This window comes from Amblyomma maculatum, chromosome 3 (assembly GCF_055883805.1).
Source record: "Amblyomma maculatum isolate TAMU_Amacu chromosome 3, ASM5588380v1, whole genome shotgun sequence".
NCBI lineage: Eukaryota > Metazoa > Arthropoda > Arachnida > Ixodida > Ixodidae > Amblyomma > Amblyomma maculatum.
In genome coordinates this window covers 214,026,363-214,041,704 of record NC_139346.1, presented here as the reverse complement: position 1 = coordinate 214,041,704, position 15,342 = coordinate 214,026,363, and the positions used below count along the sequence as shown (strand labels likewise).

Genomic DNA, 15,342 nt, shown 5'->3' with positions numbered 1-15,342 from the left:
GGTGTTTACTGACAGCCATTGAATTCACTCCAACGAAAGTTTGCAACTGGTTGTCACACACACACAAAAAAAAAATCAGCTCGATTATAGCGACCCTTATATAAAACAGAGGTGGAATTTGCATAAGCACGTGATAAGGAACAAATTCACAATCGCACACACGCACCCACTACACACAGTCGTCCGCACACTAAAACCAAACAACGCAAGCCCTTTTGCTCCTCGTGCAGATGGACCCGGAGTCAGTAGTAGCAGGTCAGCGCACGTGCCTGCTACCTTTCGCTTTTTAAAAAAAGCGGTTAATTCTTAAAATACGAGTCTTGAGTTCGTTGCACATAGACGTGTGTTCGCTTGTTTTGATTAGGTTTGTGCGACAACACAGCCTTTATATATATATATATATATATATATATATATATATATATATATATATATATATATTGCAACGCTTCGCCAACTGTGTTTTCAGCCCAACGCGAATGCCTACATTTTCGTCAACAATTGGCATAGGCCGAAACGTCCATATTCTTTCCCAACTTACCGGTCGTGCTGGCCAACCCTCAGTTCAACCGGCTAAGGGGCACAAAGTCGGAGCGAGTCGCAGAAAAGCGCCCGTGTGTTTTTGTGCCTTGTTTGCAAATGTCGATCTTGGCACTTAAGCGCCTTCAGCCAAACAAGAACGAAGACTAACAGGTTTGAAATAGGGCACGAAGCCACGATTTAGCCCGTCTAATCCTGCCGACAGCGTCGCCTCAGAAACATGGCGGGTCCGCGTCCCGCGAAGACCCTGCAATACGAACCGGGCAGTGACGAAGCTCAGTCTGATCCGATGTTCAGAAGACACACTCACTTCGAAGGCGCCACCCTGAAGGCAAGAAGCACAGGAACCAGGCGGCGCTTACCTGAGCAGGGCGCGAGTTGGGCCGTCGGCGGCCAGAGAGAAGGCGCGTGAGAGAACAAACATTTTTACTCGTCGAATGCAAACATAGTCGTGTCGCGTTGAGCGCGCGCGCGCGGCCGCCGACTGCATCGGGGGGCGGCGCACAGCAGCAGCAGTCGGCGGTCTCTCCTCGTCGCCCCGGGGCGCAGCACACAGTCTTGAGCAATCAGTGGCAACTTCCAGATAGTACTTTGAGGTGTGGCCCGAAAGTCGCGCAGCAGCATGACGCCACGTGTGTTGTTCTTTTGTCCGCCTAGACCTATGGTCCGAGTATATAGAAGAGACTGTACGTATAGATGCTTGGGGGCCCGCTCACGTGGGCTTGCCGCGGTGGATCTCGATGACCTTGTCCTGGTCCACGTACTGGAAGATGTGCGGCGCGTCCAGTAGGATACCCACGGTGCCCGCCGTGGTGACCGCGAAGAAGATGTACAGCTGCAGCCGGTCGATCACCATGGCCACGTACTTCCAGTCCTCGCGGATCTGCAGTGAAACACGTTTGCTGCGATCAGGCTCGATTTGTGACAGCGCACACTTTAGGGGCGAGGGAAATAAAGCTCAGCCCACCGATCTGTGTTTCGAAAACAGATAGCGGATTGGGGCTGTTAGGTCACCCATTTTACTCGGTTCCTCAATATTTTCCCATCGTCTACATCACCTTTCTCCGTCATTATCACTCCACCTTACATTGCGCAAGCGCCAGGATGCACTAGCAAGTTCCGTTTAACGAATATCTGAGCGGGCCTAGCGCGCGCGTTCCTGCCCGCGCCACTGCCCTCTCCTTCCTCCTTCGTCCGTAACAATATAAATTGAAATTTATTTCGCGAAGGGCCCTTTTCTTCCAGTAAGCTCACGAGTGGGATGATAAAGATTGCGGTAATGATCCTGATAAGGAAGCCATTGCAGAGCACATGATATGTCAGCAAGCATATAATTAAGGTGGACAAACAAAATTTCTGCAATGTACTAAACGATGAGCATGAAAATAACGAACCGCAGGTGGGAGCTCAAAATTCAGAGAGCGCAGCGAAAAACTTGAACCGAGAGAGAAGCATTTCGTGAATGCACCACTCGCCCCGTCAGTGTAACCTTCTTGCCTGTTCGTTTTGCTGTGAATGCAACAGAAATGCATTATTCATGAAAAATATACTGGCTTTTCAAAACAATCAGTATCCGAAATCAGTGGACATAATCTGTTCGTTTATATCCGAGGTGTATAGTCTTGTTACTGCTGGCTACTGCGACTGCGTGACCTTAGTGTAGGCGGCAATTAAAAATGCACCCACATAATGTTCGCGAAATATTGTTAATCGCCGTTCCGCATTGTACAGGCGGACGAAGTGAGCGTACAATTCTTGTCTATAGCCTCTGTAACACCTTAGTAGAGTCAACATGAATACGACGCGGCCCACGTCATAGTTAAGCGCAGCACAGCCGACAGAGGCACGGCGCCGACGCTGCGCAGCAGGGCATCCCGCCTGAGTTCACTATCCGCACTAAAGTCAGCCGTGGCAGAAGTAAACGGCTGCTTTCGACTTACAGACAGGAGCCCTGCACACCTGTTGCATCAAATGCATCGGTCGTGTGTCATCCGACATTATGACTCGTCAAGGTAACGCTTCGTGTCATGGCGCAGTCAGCTCATCTCTAAACAGCCGATTCAAAAAGGACATTGTTCTGCCAAATGCTTGGTTTTGTTTGCCTGTTTTAAAACGCTAACGCTCCTTACGCCAGCGCCACTCTTAGCCGGCTTCGTAAGAGCTGCTTTCGTCACAATCGACATTTATGTCCATTGCATTTCACTCACAGCGCCCCAAGACAGGACGAAAGACGAAGAGTAAAACACAAACAAGCGCTGACTATCAACTGAGGTTTCTTGAAACGACTTGTCACTGCAAGAAAGTTATCTAAACGATATGTGGGAGGAAAAGATATGTCTCTTTTTTTTTTCAGCTATAGTGCAGGACATTTGACAGGACATTTACGTCCTGTAATTATTTCATTGAAGCTTTCTGTTTAAAGGATAATTTACTGATATAGCTGAAATTACAAGTCAATTTACTGAAATTCTTGGTAGTCCATAGCCTAATATGCTACTGAAATAATGCGATTACTCCTCCATTAGCTTGATTGCTTTTTATGCTCTATATATCCCTGCTCATTGACCTCATTTAGTGTGATCAAGTAATAAATGTTAAGTTATGAAGCTAAATTACGCTCCGTCGTGGTAACAATGCCAATAAAAGCGCCGGTACAGCTCCCAATCAATGCAGCCAGCGCTTATTCGCTAGTGAATTGTCTACCGCGTTTTCTATACCAGAAGTGAGCTATATATAATGCACCTTAAATGATACGCTGATAACAAATTAAAGTTTGCCTGCGACGATTGATTACCGCATCGTAAAGAAAAGTACTCTGCTTGCATAGAAAATGCATTTTTTCCAAACCAGAAATGGTCCAAAAATGAAATACAGCTAATGAAATACCAATATGAATAACCAACTAGGCCCAATTCTCGCCATTTTAGCGGAAATACAGCTGTTGTCATCAGCTTGCAAGAAAACTGTGAAGCTCCAATGAGTCAATGCAATTTTTACACGCAAATTTCAGAGTGTGGGGTGCAACGTCGCTTGCTACAAAATGGTGCGTGAGGAAATATTTTCGGTCTTGACGTCATGGTTTTAAATCAAGTGGCTTTTTTTTTTTTTTTTATGCGGCTACTGCGACAACAGCTGTCGCGCGAAAACGTCAGTGCACTCAGAAACAATGTTGAACATATTGCTAATAACGCTAGCCGAATGCTTGGTTTCCTTCGCTGCAATTTTTCCCTTGCTCCTGTGACCCTGAAAGTACTTCTCTATAAGTATCTTGTGCGCCCGAAACTTGAGTTATGCCTCATCTGTTTGGGATCCCCACACTAAATAACTCATACAAGCCCTCGAATCCATTCAAAATCGCTCTGTTCGTTTCATTCTGTCTAACTATTCTCATTTGGCCAGTGTCACATTTATGAAGAAAACATTAAATCTACCTGAGCTTTTTTTACGCCGTCGCATTTCTCGGTTATGTCCTTTCCACAAAATTTATTTCACCAATGAAAAGCTAAAGCAATATCTTTTTAGTACTCCTACTTATTTCTCATCCCGCATGGACCACAGATTCAAAGTTGGCGTGCTAAGCTGCACGACTAATCTTTATTTGTTCCTATGACTGGCACGGACTGGAACCACCTTCCCGCCTCCGTCCATCAACGCACCAGACTGCTTCGAGTCTGCTGTGTTTGATCACCTGCATTAACCAGCCCAGTGAACCTGTATTCTTTGTTTTTGCTGTTTTGTTTTGTACTACCCACTCCTCTTTGTAACGCCGAACGGCCCTGATAGTAAATGAATGAAATGTTTGCTGATAAAATAGAATTCATTCATTCGTCCTGAATATATTTTTCAGCTTTTCTGTTCACAACGTTCCACGTGATACAGTCGCCACAATTGCTTTAAACGCGGGATGAAGCAGAGTCGGTGCTGCGCAGCGTCAACAAATCATTGTCAGTGGCTTTGAGTCACGAAGCGTAATTAGTGAGGTATCTGGCACAATCAAAAGGGACAAGGCTGGAGCATGGCCATCCATTTCTGCGATGTCATTGTATCGGCTGCAGGCTGTGAATTGTGCGGAACTAAGTTACCAAACGTAATTGCGGCCTGTAAAGTCTGCTGTTACATGCAATAAACCTCCAAGAAGGTGTTCCGCAGTCATTCTACCTTGTTCGTTTTCAGTTCCTTGCCTACACATGAGAGGAAAAAAAAATGATGCGTACCGCTGTTTCCACTATTTCATCTATTTCTGAGTTCCCAGGTGACATTAAAAATTACGGCCGACTTAGCCTGGTTAAGTCATATTCGGATTAAGTGTACCAGCATTTCGATGTTAATTTCAGGCCGCGCATAATCATTAGCATACATTTGTAATCTACTGTATTGTCAAAAACAACCCGACATCGATATGAAGCCCTGCTTTCACCAAGCCGTATACGAAAGTGCCTGCATGGCCTGGGAATAGCGTAACTCAGGACCCGAGGGTATTTGTGCGTCTAATTCCCATCTGAAAGTGCTGCCCATATTGATAACTTTTTGCGTGTTCGGCCAGAGCACGTGATTACATGGCGTCGTGCAAACCGCTCACCAATCAGCGTCCGGCCTAGTCACTGGCCAACTACTGCCTGCCAGAGGCATGCTCATTAAGAGGACAAACAAACAACGGCTAAATGCATGATGGAGGACTTGGTTGCTAAGACACTAAAAGCTAAAACATGTTGACCGATTTGAAACGAAATCCCGGAAGACCATATGCTGAACCAGAATAAGGCATCCGAGAATATCGCTTCGAGCTCTTAAGCCTCCTAAACAGTAAAAAAGTTTCCAGGCCACCCTTCGCTTAGGATTTTGTACTGTGGTGACGCCCCGCAGACGCGAAGCATTTCCGTTATTGCGGTTTACACGTCCTTGTTGAGTTGCTTTCCCGTCCTGGATTTTGTCACATGTGCGAGAGAACACTCTCCTATCCTCAACACCAGGATAACTAAGACGATTGTAGTAATTTGCATGCGTGCCACGCATTATGTTAAAGTTCAGCGGGCTAAACACTTATGGTGCATAAAACTCGATGAATAACTATCGCCGCCACTGATTTAAGGACATATGCTTTTGAAAGTGATTGTCTAAAGGAACCTTAGTCAAAAGGCTGCAACGTGGTCGAACTGCCCGCTGTACTCTCGCGAGAACTACCGGGTTCACCTAAGCAATAATTAATTATAGTTCTCAAGAGGTTCACGGGAAAACTCGTCAAAAGAGAAGCAACATTTGGGGGAGCAATACTGGTCCGGTGAGGGCTTTTTCTCACATTAATTTATCTAATTTTTATATTTTAAAATAAAGAGTATAAATGAGTCATCTCTTCCTCTTATGTTATAAAACCCCACTTTGGACGGACTTCACCGATTATACTAATCCACTCACATATCCACATTAATCTCAATATTTTAAATAACTTGGAGGATTACACTAATCAGACTCCTTCAATCCGCCCACTAATCTGTCTTAGTCCCCAAACTTTCATGTCGTCCAACTCATTTGGTAACTGAAATTTTCGCGGTGGGCCACTTTTTTTTTATGGTAGTCTAACCGACAATATTCGGGAGAGCCTTGGCAAATATTTATATTTGGCACCATCATATTGTTACGTTAGGCGGTGCATGCACTGATATGCGCATAAGAAGGAAAAAGAAGAATCTCGGGAGTTTTGGCGAAGACGACGACGACGTTCGAGCAGTGTCGGCTGGTGCCTGCAGGAAAGGCCTATTGTGTGAAAGCCTTGTCTCCCGTCTCCGCTCTCTGCAACCTCAAGCTGAACTACCCCCGTAACATCTTGGTGGAGGTGCTGGGTTGTTCAGCTTGAGGTTGCAGAGAGCGGATACCCCCGTAACAATATGATTGGTTCATAATCGCCGTTATCATTATCATTTATTGATTCCTTAAATGTCCCAACAGGAACAATACATAAGGGGGAGGGGGAAAGGGGAGACAACGATATGAATATATAGACCTGTATAAGCAAGTAGACTAAAAGCACAGCAATTCAATAAGAATAACTAATTAAGCAGAAAATATTAGGTGATTAGAACAATACAAACAAAAATATAGGGACATTAAAGTGCAATAAGCATAAAAAAACGATATATGTAAAAAAGGACAACACTGAGCTTAAGTGGGGAAAAATTGAAAATTACGGAACAACAGCTGCACTTCAAGCAAATCAGATTGCTGGGAGAGAAGCGCAAGGAAAAGTGGCTATTGAGGTTGAAAAGGCCAGTTAATAGCTGCCTAAATTTGGAAAAATTAGATTCTGTAACAATGCTTTCGGGCAAACTGTTTAATTTTTTTTTTTTTCATGGCAATAGGCAGGACAGATTTTTTGAAGGTGTTCGAAGAACCACGGAAGCGCAGAAGGCTAAGGGAGTTGAACAATCCGCTTACTAATCCATCTTAACCCCCAAATTTTTTAGTGATCCAACTCATGTGATAGGTCAAAATATATTTCTCGGAATTATCAACATTCACAGTGCTCACGTTTCTCCATTACGCCCATGGCGCCGATCACCGATTATTGGACAAACATCACATAAAGGAATGCACGCGAGCTGTCTCACAGCGCATCACGGCAAGGGCGACACCGCTCCCGGCGTGAAAGTGACTGGGGTAGAGCGGCTGTCAGCACGAACAGTAAGCGATCGATCGACTTATCGATCTGGGCAGCGGTCTTGAAATGAGACGTGCAGGCAGTGCGCCCAGTCCCGGGAGTCGCTCAAAGATTTGCACCGTGTTTCAAGGCCGAAAAGTGACTATTCCCCAACGAAACGGACGTATATGCACGTCACGATTGCATTCACTGCACTGGTATACGGGCAAGACCTTGCATTTGTTCTGTTGAAGTATGCAAATATTTGCAACGAGAAGGTATTTGGAAACTATAAATACCGTATTGCAACTGTTCGTCTTCCGATCCATTGTTCTGCATATTTGCTCTTACGCAAATATAAAACAACGTGCAATAAACGCAATAAAACAACGTGCCGATGGTGGGAACCGAACCCACGATATTCGGAGGTCGTGGGTTCGGTTCCCATCATCGGCACGTTGTTTTTTCTTCTACTTTGTGTTTAATTATCTTTCCCCTAAAGAGATTACATTACTAATTTCGGTGATTATCCAAGTAAACATTAAAAAAGAAAGACATAAAGTACCATCCCCAACGCTTTCCTTGGCCTCGCCGACTGTTGGCTTCTTTCCTTCGTGTATTATAACGAGCACCCTCATTTCCCCTAATTGATCTGCTTGTAGCTTACGGGGGTCTCGGTTCTGGCAGTCTTGAAGCCATAGGTAGCGTAAGAGGGTTCTAGCACAGCTTTCACCCTCGCTCTTGATCACGTTCTACGTGACGCTGGCGGTAACAAAGGACATTCTACGTCCGCCGCTATGGCTGAGGGTGGCTCTGGTGAACACTCTCAAGGTTCGTATACAGACAACACAAATACCCGAGCAAGTAGCAGGGAGGACAGCGGCCGATGTAGCTCAGTTGGAAGAGCACCGGACGCGATATTCGGAGGTCGTGGGTTCGGTTCCCACTATCGGCACGTTGTTTTTTCTTCTACTTTGTGTTTAATTATTTTTCCCCTAAAGAGATTACATTACTAATTTCTGTGATTATCCAAGTAAACATTAAAAAAAGACATAAAGTACCACCCCCACCCCTTTCCTTGGCCTCGCCGACTGTTGGCTTCTTTCCTTCGTTATTTGGGGGGAGTAGGTTCTCGATCTAACATCTGATAGCCTATTTGGTTGGTAGAGTGACTGCTCTGAACGGTTAGTGGTCGACCCCCAAGTCAGGGCGAAATTTTCTTCCCTCGCAAAGCTTCTGAGAAAGCTGGATAGTCCTGCTCTGCAGCCTTGCGGATATCCTAAGAGAGCTCTAACTGACCACGGCGTACGCCACACGTCAGGCCAGATGTCCAAGCTAGCTGTCAAAAACAATCTGCATATGCGTTTTCCAGTGCGGTTCCGTGATTCATTCGGCCTTCGTTAGAGGAAACGTATACTGGGGCGGACATAATTAAACAAAGCCACGCTATTCTGTTATAATTGCAATTATACATTCCATATCGCAAATAAAGAAACATTACTTATCCACTGCATCCACCAACAGGCTGCCCAAACCGCAGGGCCCAATTTAATAGTGTGCTCCGTTTACTTTTGTTCGCGCCCGTACATCAGTGGCATACTGACAGAGCAATGAAAAGCAGCACGTACCTGAATGTACTCATCCTCGCAGCGTAGATGCTCGGCGATGAACTCGATAGCCTCGGTGGCGCGGTACGCCTCCGGGCTGAGGTAGAGCACGTCGCCCGCGGCGGAGTCGCGGCCATCGGCCGAGTCCCGTCGGCCACCGCCGGGCGCCTGCAGCGCGGCCGCCGGGGGCGCCGCCTTGCGCGTGCAGTTGGGGTGGTGCACATCTGCCAGCTCGAGGCACTCGCCGTGTTTGGCCGACGGATGCGGCGGTGGTGGTGGAGGGGGCACCGCGGCCGTGGGTGGCTGCGGCGGCGGCCGCGGGTGGTAGTGGTGCATTCCGACGCCCGGCATCTCCATCATCCAGCGCAGGCGCGTCTTGTGCGGCCGCTTCATGAGCAGCATGGCCGGCAGGTACTTGAGGAAGAGGACGCGGATCCAGTTGGGCATGCGGTGCGTGCGAGGGCCGCGGAAGTTCCAGTTGATGATGATCACGGTCACCAGGATCGACATGGTGTTCATGAGGAAGGTGAAGAGCAGGTACTTGGCGATCAGCGGCAGCACCAGCGACGTGGGCGGCAGGATCTTGGAGACAAGCAGCAGGAAGACGACCAGCGAGAGCAAGATGGAGATGCCCAGCGTCACCTTCTCGCCGGCTTCGGCCGGCAGGTAGAAGACCAGGATGCAGAGGAACGAGATGAGCACCGTGGGCAGGATCAGGTTGACCGTGTAGAAGAGCGTCTTGCGGCGGATGGTAATGTAGAAGGAGATGTCCGTCTCCGTGGGCCGCTGCTGCTTGCTGTTGTTGTGCCGGTTGAGGAACGCCGGAACCTCCACGATGTCCCAGGTGCCGCTCTTCCAGTAGTCGGACAGGTCCACCCAGTAGTTGTCGTTATACAGCTTTAAGGACACTTGGTCGCCGTTGAACGTCCACGAGCCGAACTTCATCACGCACTTCTGCTGGTCGAACGGGAAGTACGTCACGTCGATGGTGCACGAGCTTTGGTAGATGGCCGGAGGTACCCACATCACCTGGCCGCTCGGGTAGATGAGCACGTTCGACTTGTAGCGCACCTCGTAGTTGCCGTCCGCGCTGCGCAGCACGCAAACTACCTCTCACTCTCCTGCGGTCACTTAGATTTAAAAGAAAAAGCTAGCGAGAAAAGCTCTAGGCGGGAAATATCCAGTCGTGTATAGTAAAATGTGCATAGGGCAAGAGGTTCTTTTTTACCGTAAATCCACGAGGCTAGGCTGCATTGTTAAATTCACTCCCAAAGTAGAGCAAATTGCACGAAAATTTCGAATTCAAATTTTACAGCTGTAAATGCGTCTTTTGCTGTCCCTGAAGTGTCAGTATATCCGAATAAAGCCAGTTTAATCAGTTCTCAGCGAGGACCTCAATGGTATGTAATTTTGCTCGATGTTTCTTTTAAGGACAAACTCTGCATCTGGTCCACATACGCAGCAATTCTGAACAAGTCAACAGCTTAGAAATACTGTAACTTCGAGTTTTGCAGGTTCCAGGTAAATTTGGCTATTACAATTCTTCACATTAAGTAACTTATCAATTGAGCTGTCAGCTTCAAACTAAATCTAGAGCGACAGCAGAGATAGATGTAAAGTTGCCAAAAATAAATTTGGAAACTATGCAAAACAATGAATGTTTTCACACCTCACACGAGGTAAACTCGAGCCATCAGGATCAACGATTTTATGAACACGAGTAAATTATGTTTCCTCTACCCATACACATACCCAAACATAAATTCCGATAGAATTAGCAGGAGCCACTACCTTACGGTAAAGGATGATCATACGTCTAAAAATAATTGCTGGGTGTACGCATTTCACTGGTCTCCCCTGCATGGCTGCTTCATTCTCACTAATATGCTCTCGCTCGCCTTCTACCGTAATTTGGATGTGGTACCTGCACTTTATGCGCCCCGCCTACTCTAACTTAGCAGGCACAATGTTGTGCCTGCCCTGCTGTAATCACCAGGATATACCGGTTGGCATTTTACATTGGCTCAATATTTTCCGCATATTGGCAGCCACATTGGACCAAGCGTACAATATTTTGCGTTTAAGCTAAAAATTCGAAAAAGGAGGGTTTTGGCCGGACGCCAGTGTAGGGCCAACATTGGTGCAAGCTTTCACCAATGTCGAACCGCTGCTTATGTGTACCTATACAGAAGTTCACTACAGAACCGTACGAAATGAAGAAATTTCTCTTTAGAGAAACAAACGCATAAGCAGTTCTGAAAATGTGGCGGTTATGTAAAGATCGTTTCAATCCCTCATGTAATGCCCGCTTACCGATGGAGTGAAAAATGAAAAGGAGACGGGGGGGGGGGGGGGGGGGGGCACTGCGGTCGTGCTTGACCTGCACGTCGCACGAAATCATGATTTTATAGTCGCACTTTACTTTGCAGATAAAGTTCGTAAAATCTGTTACCACCGTCTGAAGCAGTGCGCATTACGTTACCGAGACGAGAAGCCAATAGAGACTTAGTTTAGCGCTACCGCTTACCGCTACCGCCTACCGCTACAGCTCGAGCGTAAGTACGCATGCGCAGATCACCCCGAGGGCGACAGATGGTGCCACGTTTCTGTCAACCTGTCAAATTCCAGCGGACTCCGCACGCAGGGACCAATCAGCGCGTGCTGGGCTGACGGCGCGCGGTAGCGGTATACGGCCGCGGTATATAGTGTTCTAGAAGATTGGGCAGTGTGTCGACCGCGTCGCGAAATGGATGAGAGCGACGTGGGCCGCCTTTGCGATGAAAGAGGCGCCGCAGCGCAGAGAGCGCCACCAGCAACTGGTGTGCCAGCCCTCCGAGCACCCGCGTATGCGCGCTGTGCGGTGGGATGGATACCGCGCGCACTGTACGTTCTTGTTTGCTTGTGCGTCGTCTCGAGCTATTCGCGACAAGATTTTACAAATATGTAGGTTAACGGGGCTCAGTACTGTTAGCAATCACCCAATTTATTTTCCATTTTGTCCGTCGGCAACACCTCGGGTAAGCAACATAACAGGAGTTGGGCTCCGAAGAAAACAGCTTGGAGAGGGCGTACAAATTCAGACTCGCACAACACGCTTCACTCGCCACACAGCTTGCTTTAGCATTCCTTAAGCACCTAATTAACGCCCAGAAATGTACTCGTTTTGAAAAGAGGGCATTGTGGAGATAGGCCGTATGAAGAAGTCAAACATGCAACACGTGCGTTCAAGCGCTGACTAAAGCTGGCCACAGTAACCCCATTAGCAAAACAGTCCAAAATGGTATATTCCGTTGTTTCATGCAGTACGTCACCTGAAGCCACGAGAAAAGTCGGCATTCAGTTCGAATGAATTAAATGTGGACTACCCGCATGGAGGTAGAGATATAGTAAAAACATGAAAAACGGACGACACCACACCAGGTAAACGGCTACTGAATAACGGAACGCAGTGGGTCAGGAAAGGTGGAAGAAGTGGGAATTAAAGGTTGCACAGGAGAAAAAAAAACGTGTCGCCTACCAGGGAGGGAGAAAGGGGCAGGTGGAAAGCACGCAGCACCGGGAAAAGAGCGACCGCGAATGTGAACAAAAGTTTGGAATTTTCGTGCGGCACGGCAAACGCACGGCGGAGAAGAAAGCAGACAGCTAAAGACGAAGAAAAATGAAGATATATGAAAGGTAATAATAAAAAAAAAAGAAACAACCGAGCTTAAGAACCAAATGAAGGCCTGGGAAGAGGAAAGCAGTGCACGAACAGGCTGCAATCGAACGCGCATAAAGATATAAACGTCAAAATTTAAGAGTCATCAACTTTGTAAAACTGTACACTAATCTAAGAACAGACCATTTTCTTTTCTTTCCATAAGCTGAACATTGTTGTAACGGGTAGCTTTAAATACCCAAGTTGCGTGCTATACTTAAGACATTTAATTTCAATGCATTATAGTTAACAATGACTTAATTGTTCCAAAACATGTTTTCATTCTAGGTAGTTTTTCTTCAAGCAACCGGCAATATGCAAGTCATTGCCCCCAGAAGAACGCTCTAGTCCTGTTTTGGTGCACATGCAAAATGAAAAAAAAAAAAAAAAAAAGCTTTGAAAAAGAAAGAACGACGGAAAATAGAGGACGCAGAGGCTATAGTGTACGCCTAATTCGCTTCCGCTAAATCATCCTTCTGCGAAAGAGAGGTTGTGAGGCCGGCACGGTTTCTCGCCACGAACAAAAACTGCGCCATAGGTTCGAAGCTAGCTCGTATTTTACCCGAAAATTTATCTCGGGTGTACGGTCCTTTTGGACGCCTTTGCACTTCAGATTTTGCAACCTTCCTGTAAAATGTGGAGGTTCAAATATTTTACCTTCTTGAAGCACCAGAAAGCTCACACTTGAAGTAATGAAATGTTATGTATTTTTGCGGCTTCGCTCTTTGCGAAGTGCGAAGTAAGCGAACCACAACAAGATTTCCCAAAGGGAAAATAATTAAATTCCCTTGGAAGTATTCCAAGTGTAATATCAACCTTGTTAACAATTATAACCTGATTAGTTCTGCAAAGAGTAGTCGGCAAGTAGCCCGACTACCGCAAACCGGAAACTATCAAACATGTTTTCTTGAACTGTTGGGAAGCCTTTTTTCTTCTGGGACATTCCACAACGAACAATTAAAAAAGGCCTACCCGTGGATGCATTCGGAATTCGATTTTTACCAATTAAAGATGGTGGTGGGCTACCGCTGGACGTGATCATGATTGGCCTGCACAGTATCTGGCGATCCAGAATGGCTTTTAGGCATGCAGACGTTGATGCGAGGAAAATATTTCCGGCAGTATTTCCGCGAAGCCGTTGCCAGTGTTATTGAAGTTCTCAAGACACAAGACGAAGTGCCTAAGTGGTTTCCGAGAATGGATGTTGCTGCAAATGCCTGGTTTGTAATAGATCACGCAGCCCAAATCGTGTGGTTTTAACCCATGTTGGGTGTATTTATGTATTTGTTAATCACGAACAAAGAATAAATGCTTGAGTCGCGTATACGTTTTCTTTTTCTTTTTTTTTTTTTGCCGGTAAATACCGTAGTGCTTTAAATTAGTACGGTAATAACTAAATGTGTTTTGCTCGCACACTGTATTTGTCATTTCTGTAAGTGGTGATTAGAGCACATAAAGGACAACGATTAAAGAGATACATTACAGATTACTGGCGATTTATATTTATTAATAATCACAAGCTGTGAAATGTAAGGCGGTGTTAAGAACGAATGCAAAACACCACACTTCGTTGGAAACATTAAGTACAAATTGCTCATCTGGACGATTTATGGCTGTCCGCAAAAAGAAGAAATGTTGAAAGAGTTTCAAATAGCGATTCAAACATCGCGCGCGGCTCCGTAGGACTACCCAAGTGTGCACGGCTTCTCCAGATTAACGTAAAGAAATGAAAGGGATCAGTTTAAGCACTTGGAATAAGTAGCCTCTTTATTAAATATCGCACCAATGGCGTAGCGTGTGAAAGTAGGCCGCTACGCGCCGAGCGGCGAACGTGGCACCCCAGTTGAACGTCGCGCCCTCTCCCGAAGTCGGTTCCTGTCATCGCAAAAGCGGCCAGCTCTCCGGCGCCGGTCGTCACATTGACCAATATTTTAGAGCCCTATAGCCGCAGTAAGCAGTAGCGGTAAACTAGAAGTCTCTAATAACGCTTCCAACGTTTCTTTCTAATTGCTCGCGTGATGGAGAGCGCTATCCGGACTTGAGATAGGAACCTTCAAGCCAAACCGGGACGTTTTGTTGTGAGAGAATAATAACAGTGAGCTTTTAGTTAGGAGATACAAAGGAAGGTGCCTATTAACTTCTGCGTCGCAACGATGGCATATGCTGTAAAATATGTCGTTACCTCCTAGAAAAAAAAATAGGCGCCTGCCTGTGACGTCATCTTTCCTTATTGTTACAGCCCCTCATTATGAGTCGTGCTTACAGTTACGCAACTCTTCCTTTGTATCCAGTTATCCCCTGAGTCAGTAACTAATGCTAGACAATTATTACACAACGGGAGTTATACTTTCAGAATTTCAGTTTCGGAAGGATCGGGCTGAAATTGCAGATAAAAACTTCCCATCTTCTTCCATTAATCTCTACACCATTTATGTCGGATTATAATATCTTCACATCGCGTTTCGACACAGCTATTAAAGTCTTAGTTTTCGTTTGACTCATTATTTCGAAATAGTGGTTATGTAAACAAACCAGCAATTTTATGCATTCTTAAGTGTTCAGATTTGCAAAAAGAGACTCACTGGAGCTAAACACTAGACGTCCGGCGGCACGCGATATTTTGTCGTGCGCATGAGTGAAAATATGAGAATATCTGCGGAAACGGAGAGAAGCATTATTAACGTCCCGGTGTTTGTAGTTGCTGTGGTGCAATTAGTTTGACTACGCTTTTTCACGCGCCAGAGAGCGGTTAGAATCCGATTTTTAGTCCTACTTTTCCTTATTTAACCATGATAAAAGGCCGCTAAATCTCCTTTACCTCTGGGGATGTGTTCCCTTTTACGTTGCATTCAGTAACACTTTCGAGC

The 15,342-nt window shown here is 46.1% G+C and overlaps 1 protein-coding gene across 1 annotated transcript in view; it reads right to left on the bottom strand.

Moving 5' to 3' along the window:
* Nucleotides 1-448: 448 nt before the first annotated feature.
* The window catches only part of nAChRbeta1 (nicotinic acetylcholine receptor beta1), a 33,170-nt gene continuing 18,276 nt past the window's right edge, over nt 449-15,342 (bottom strand). Inside the window, exons 5-6 of the mRNA XM_084599569.1 lie at nt 8,800-9,868; nt 449-1,423 (exon numbers count right to left, since the gene is read on the bottom strand). Coding sequence (XP_084455695.1) covers nt 1,253-1,423; nt 8,800-9,868 — 1,240 coding nt within the window. The 3' untranslated portion in view covers nt 449-1,252. The remainder of the gene's footprint in view (nt 1,424-8,799; nt 9,869-15,342) is intronic.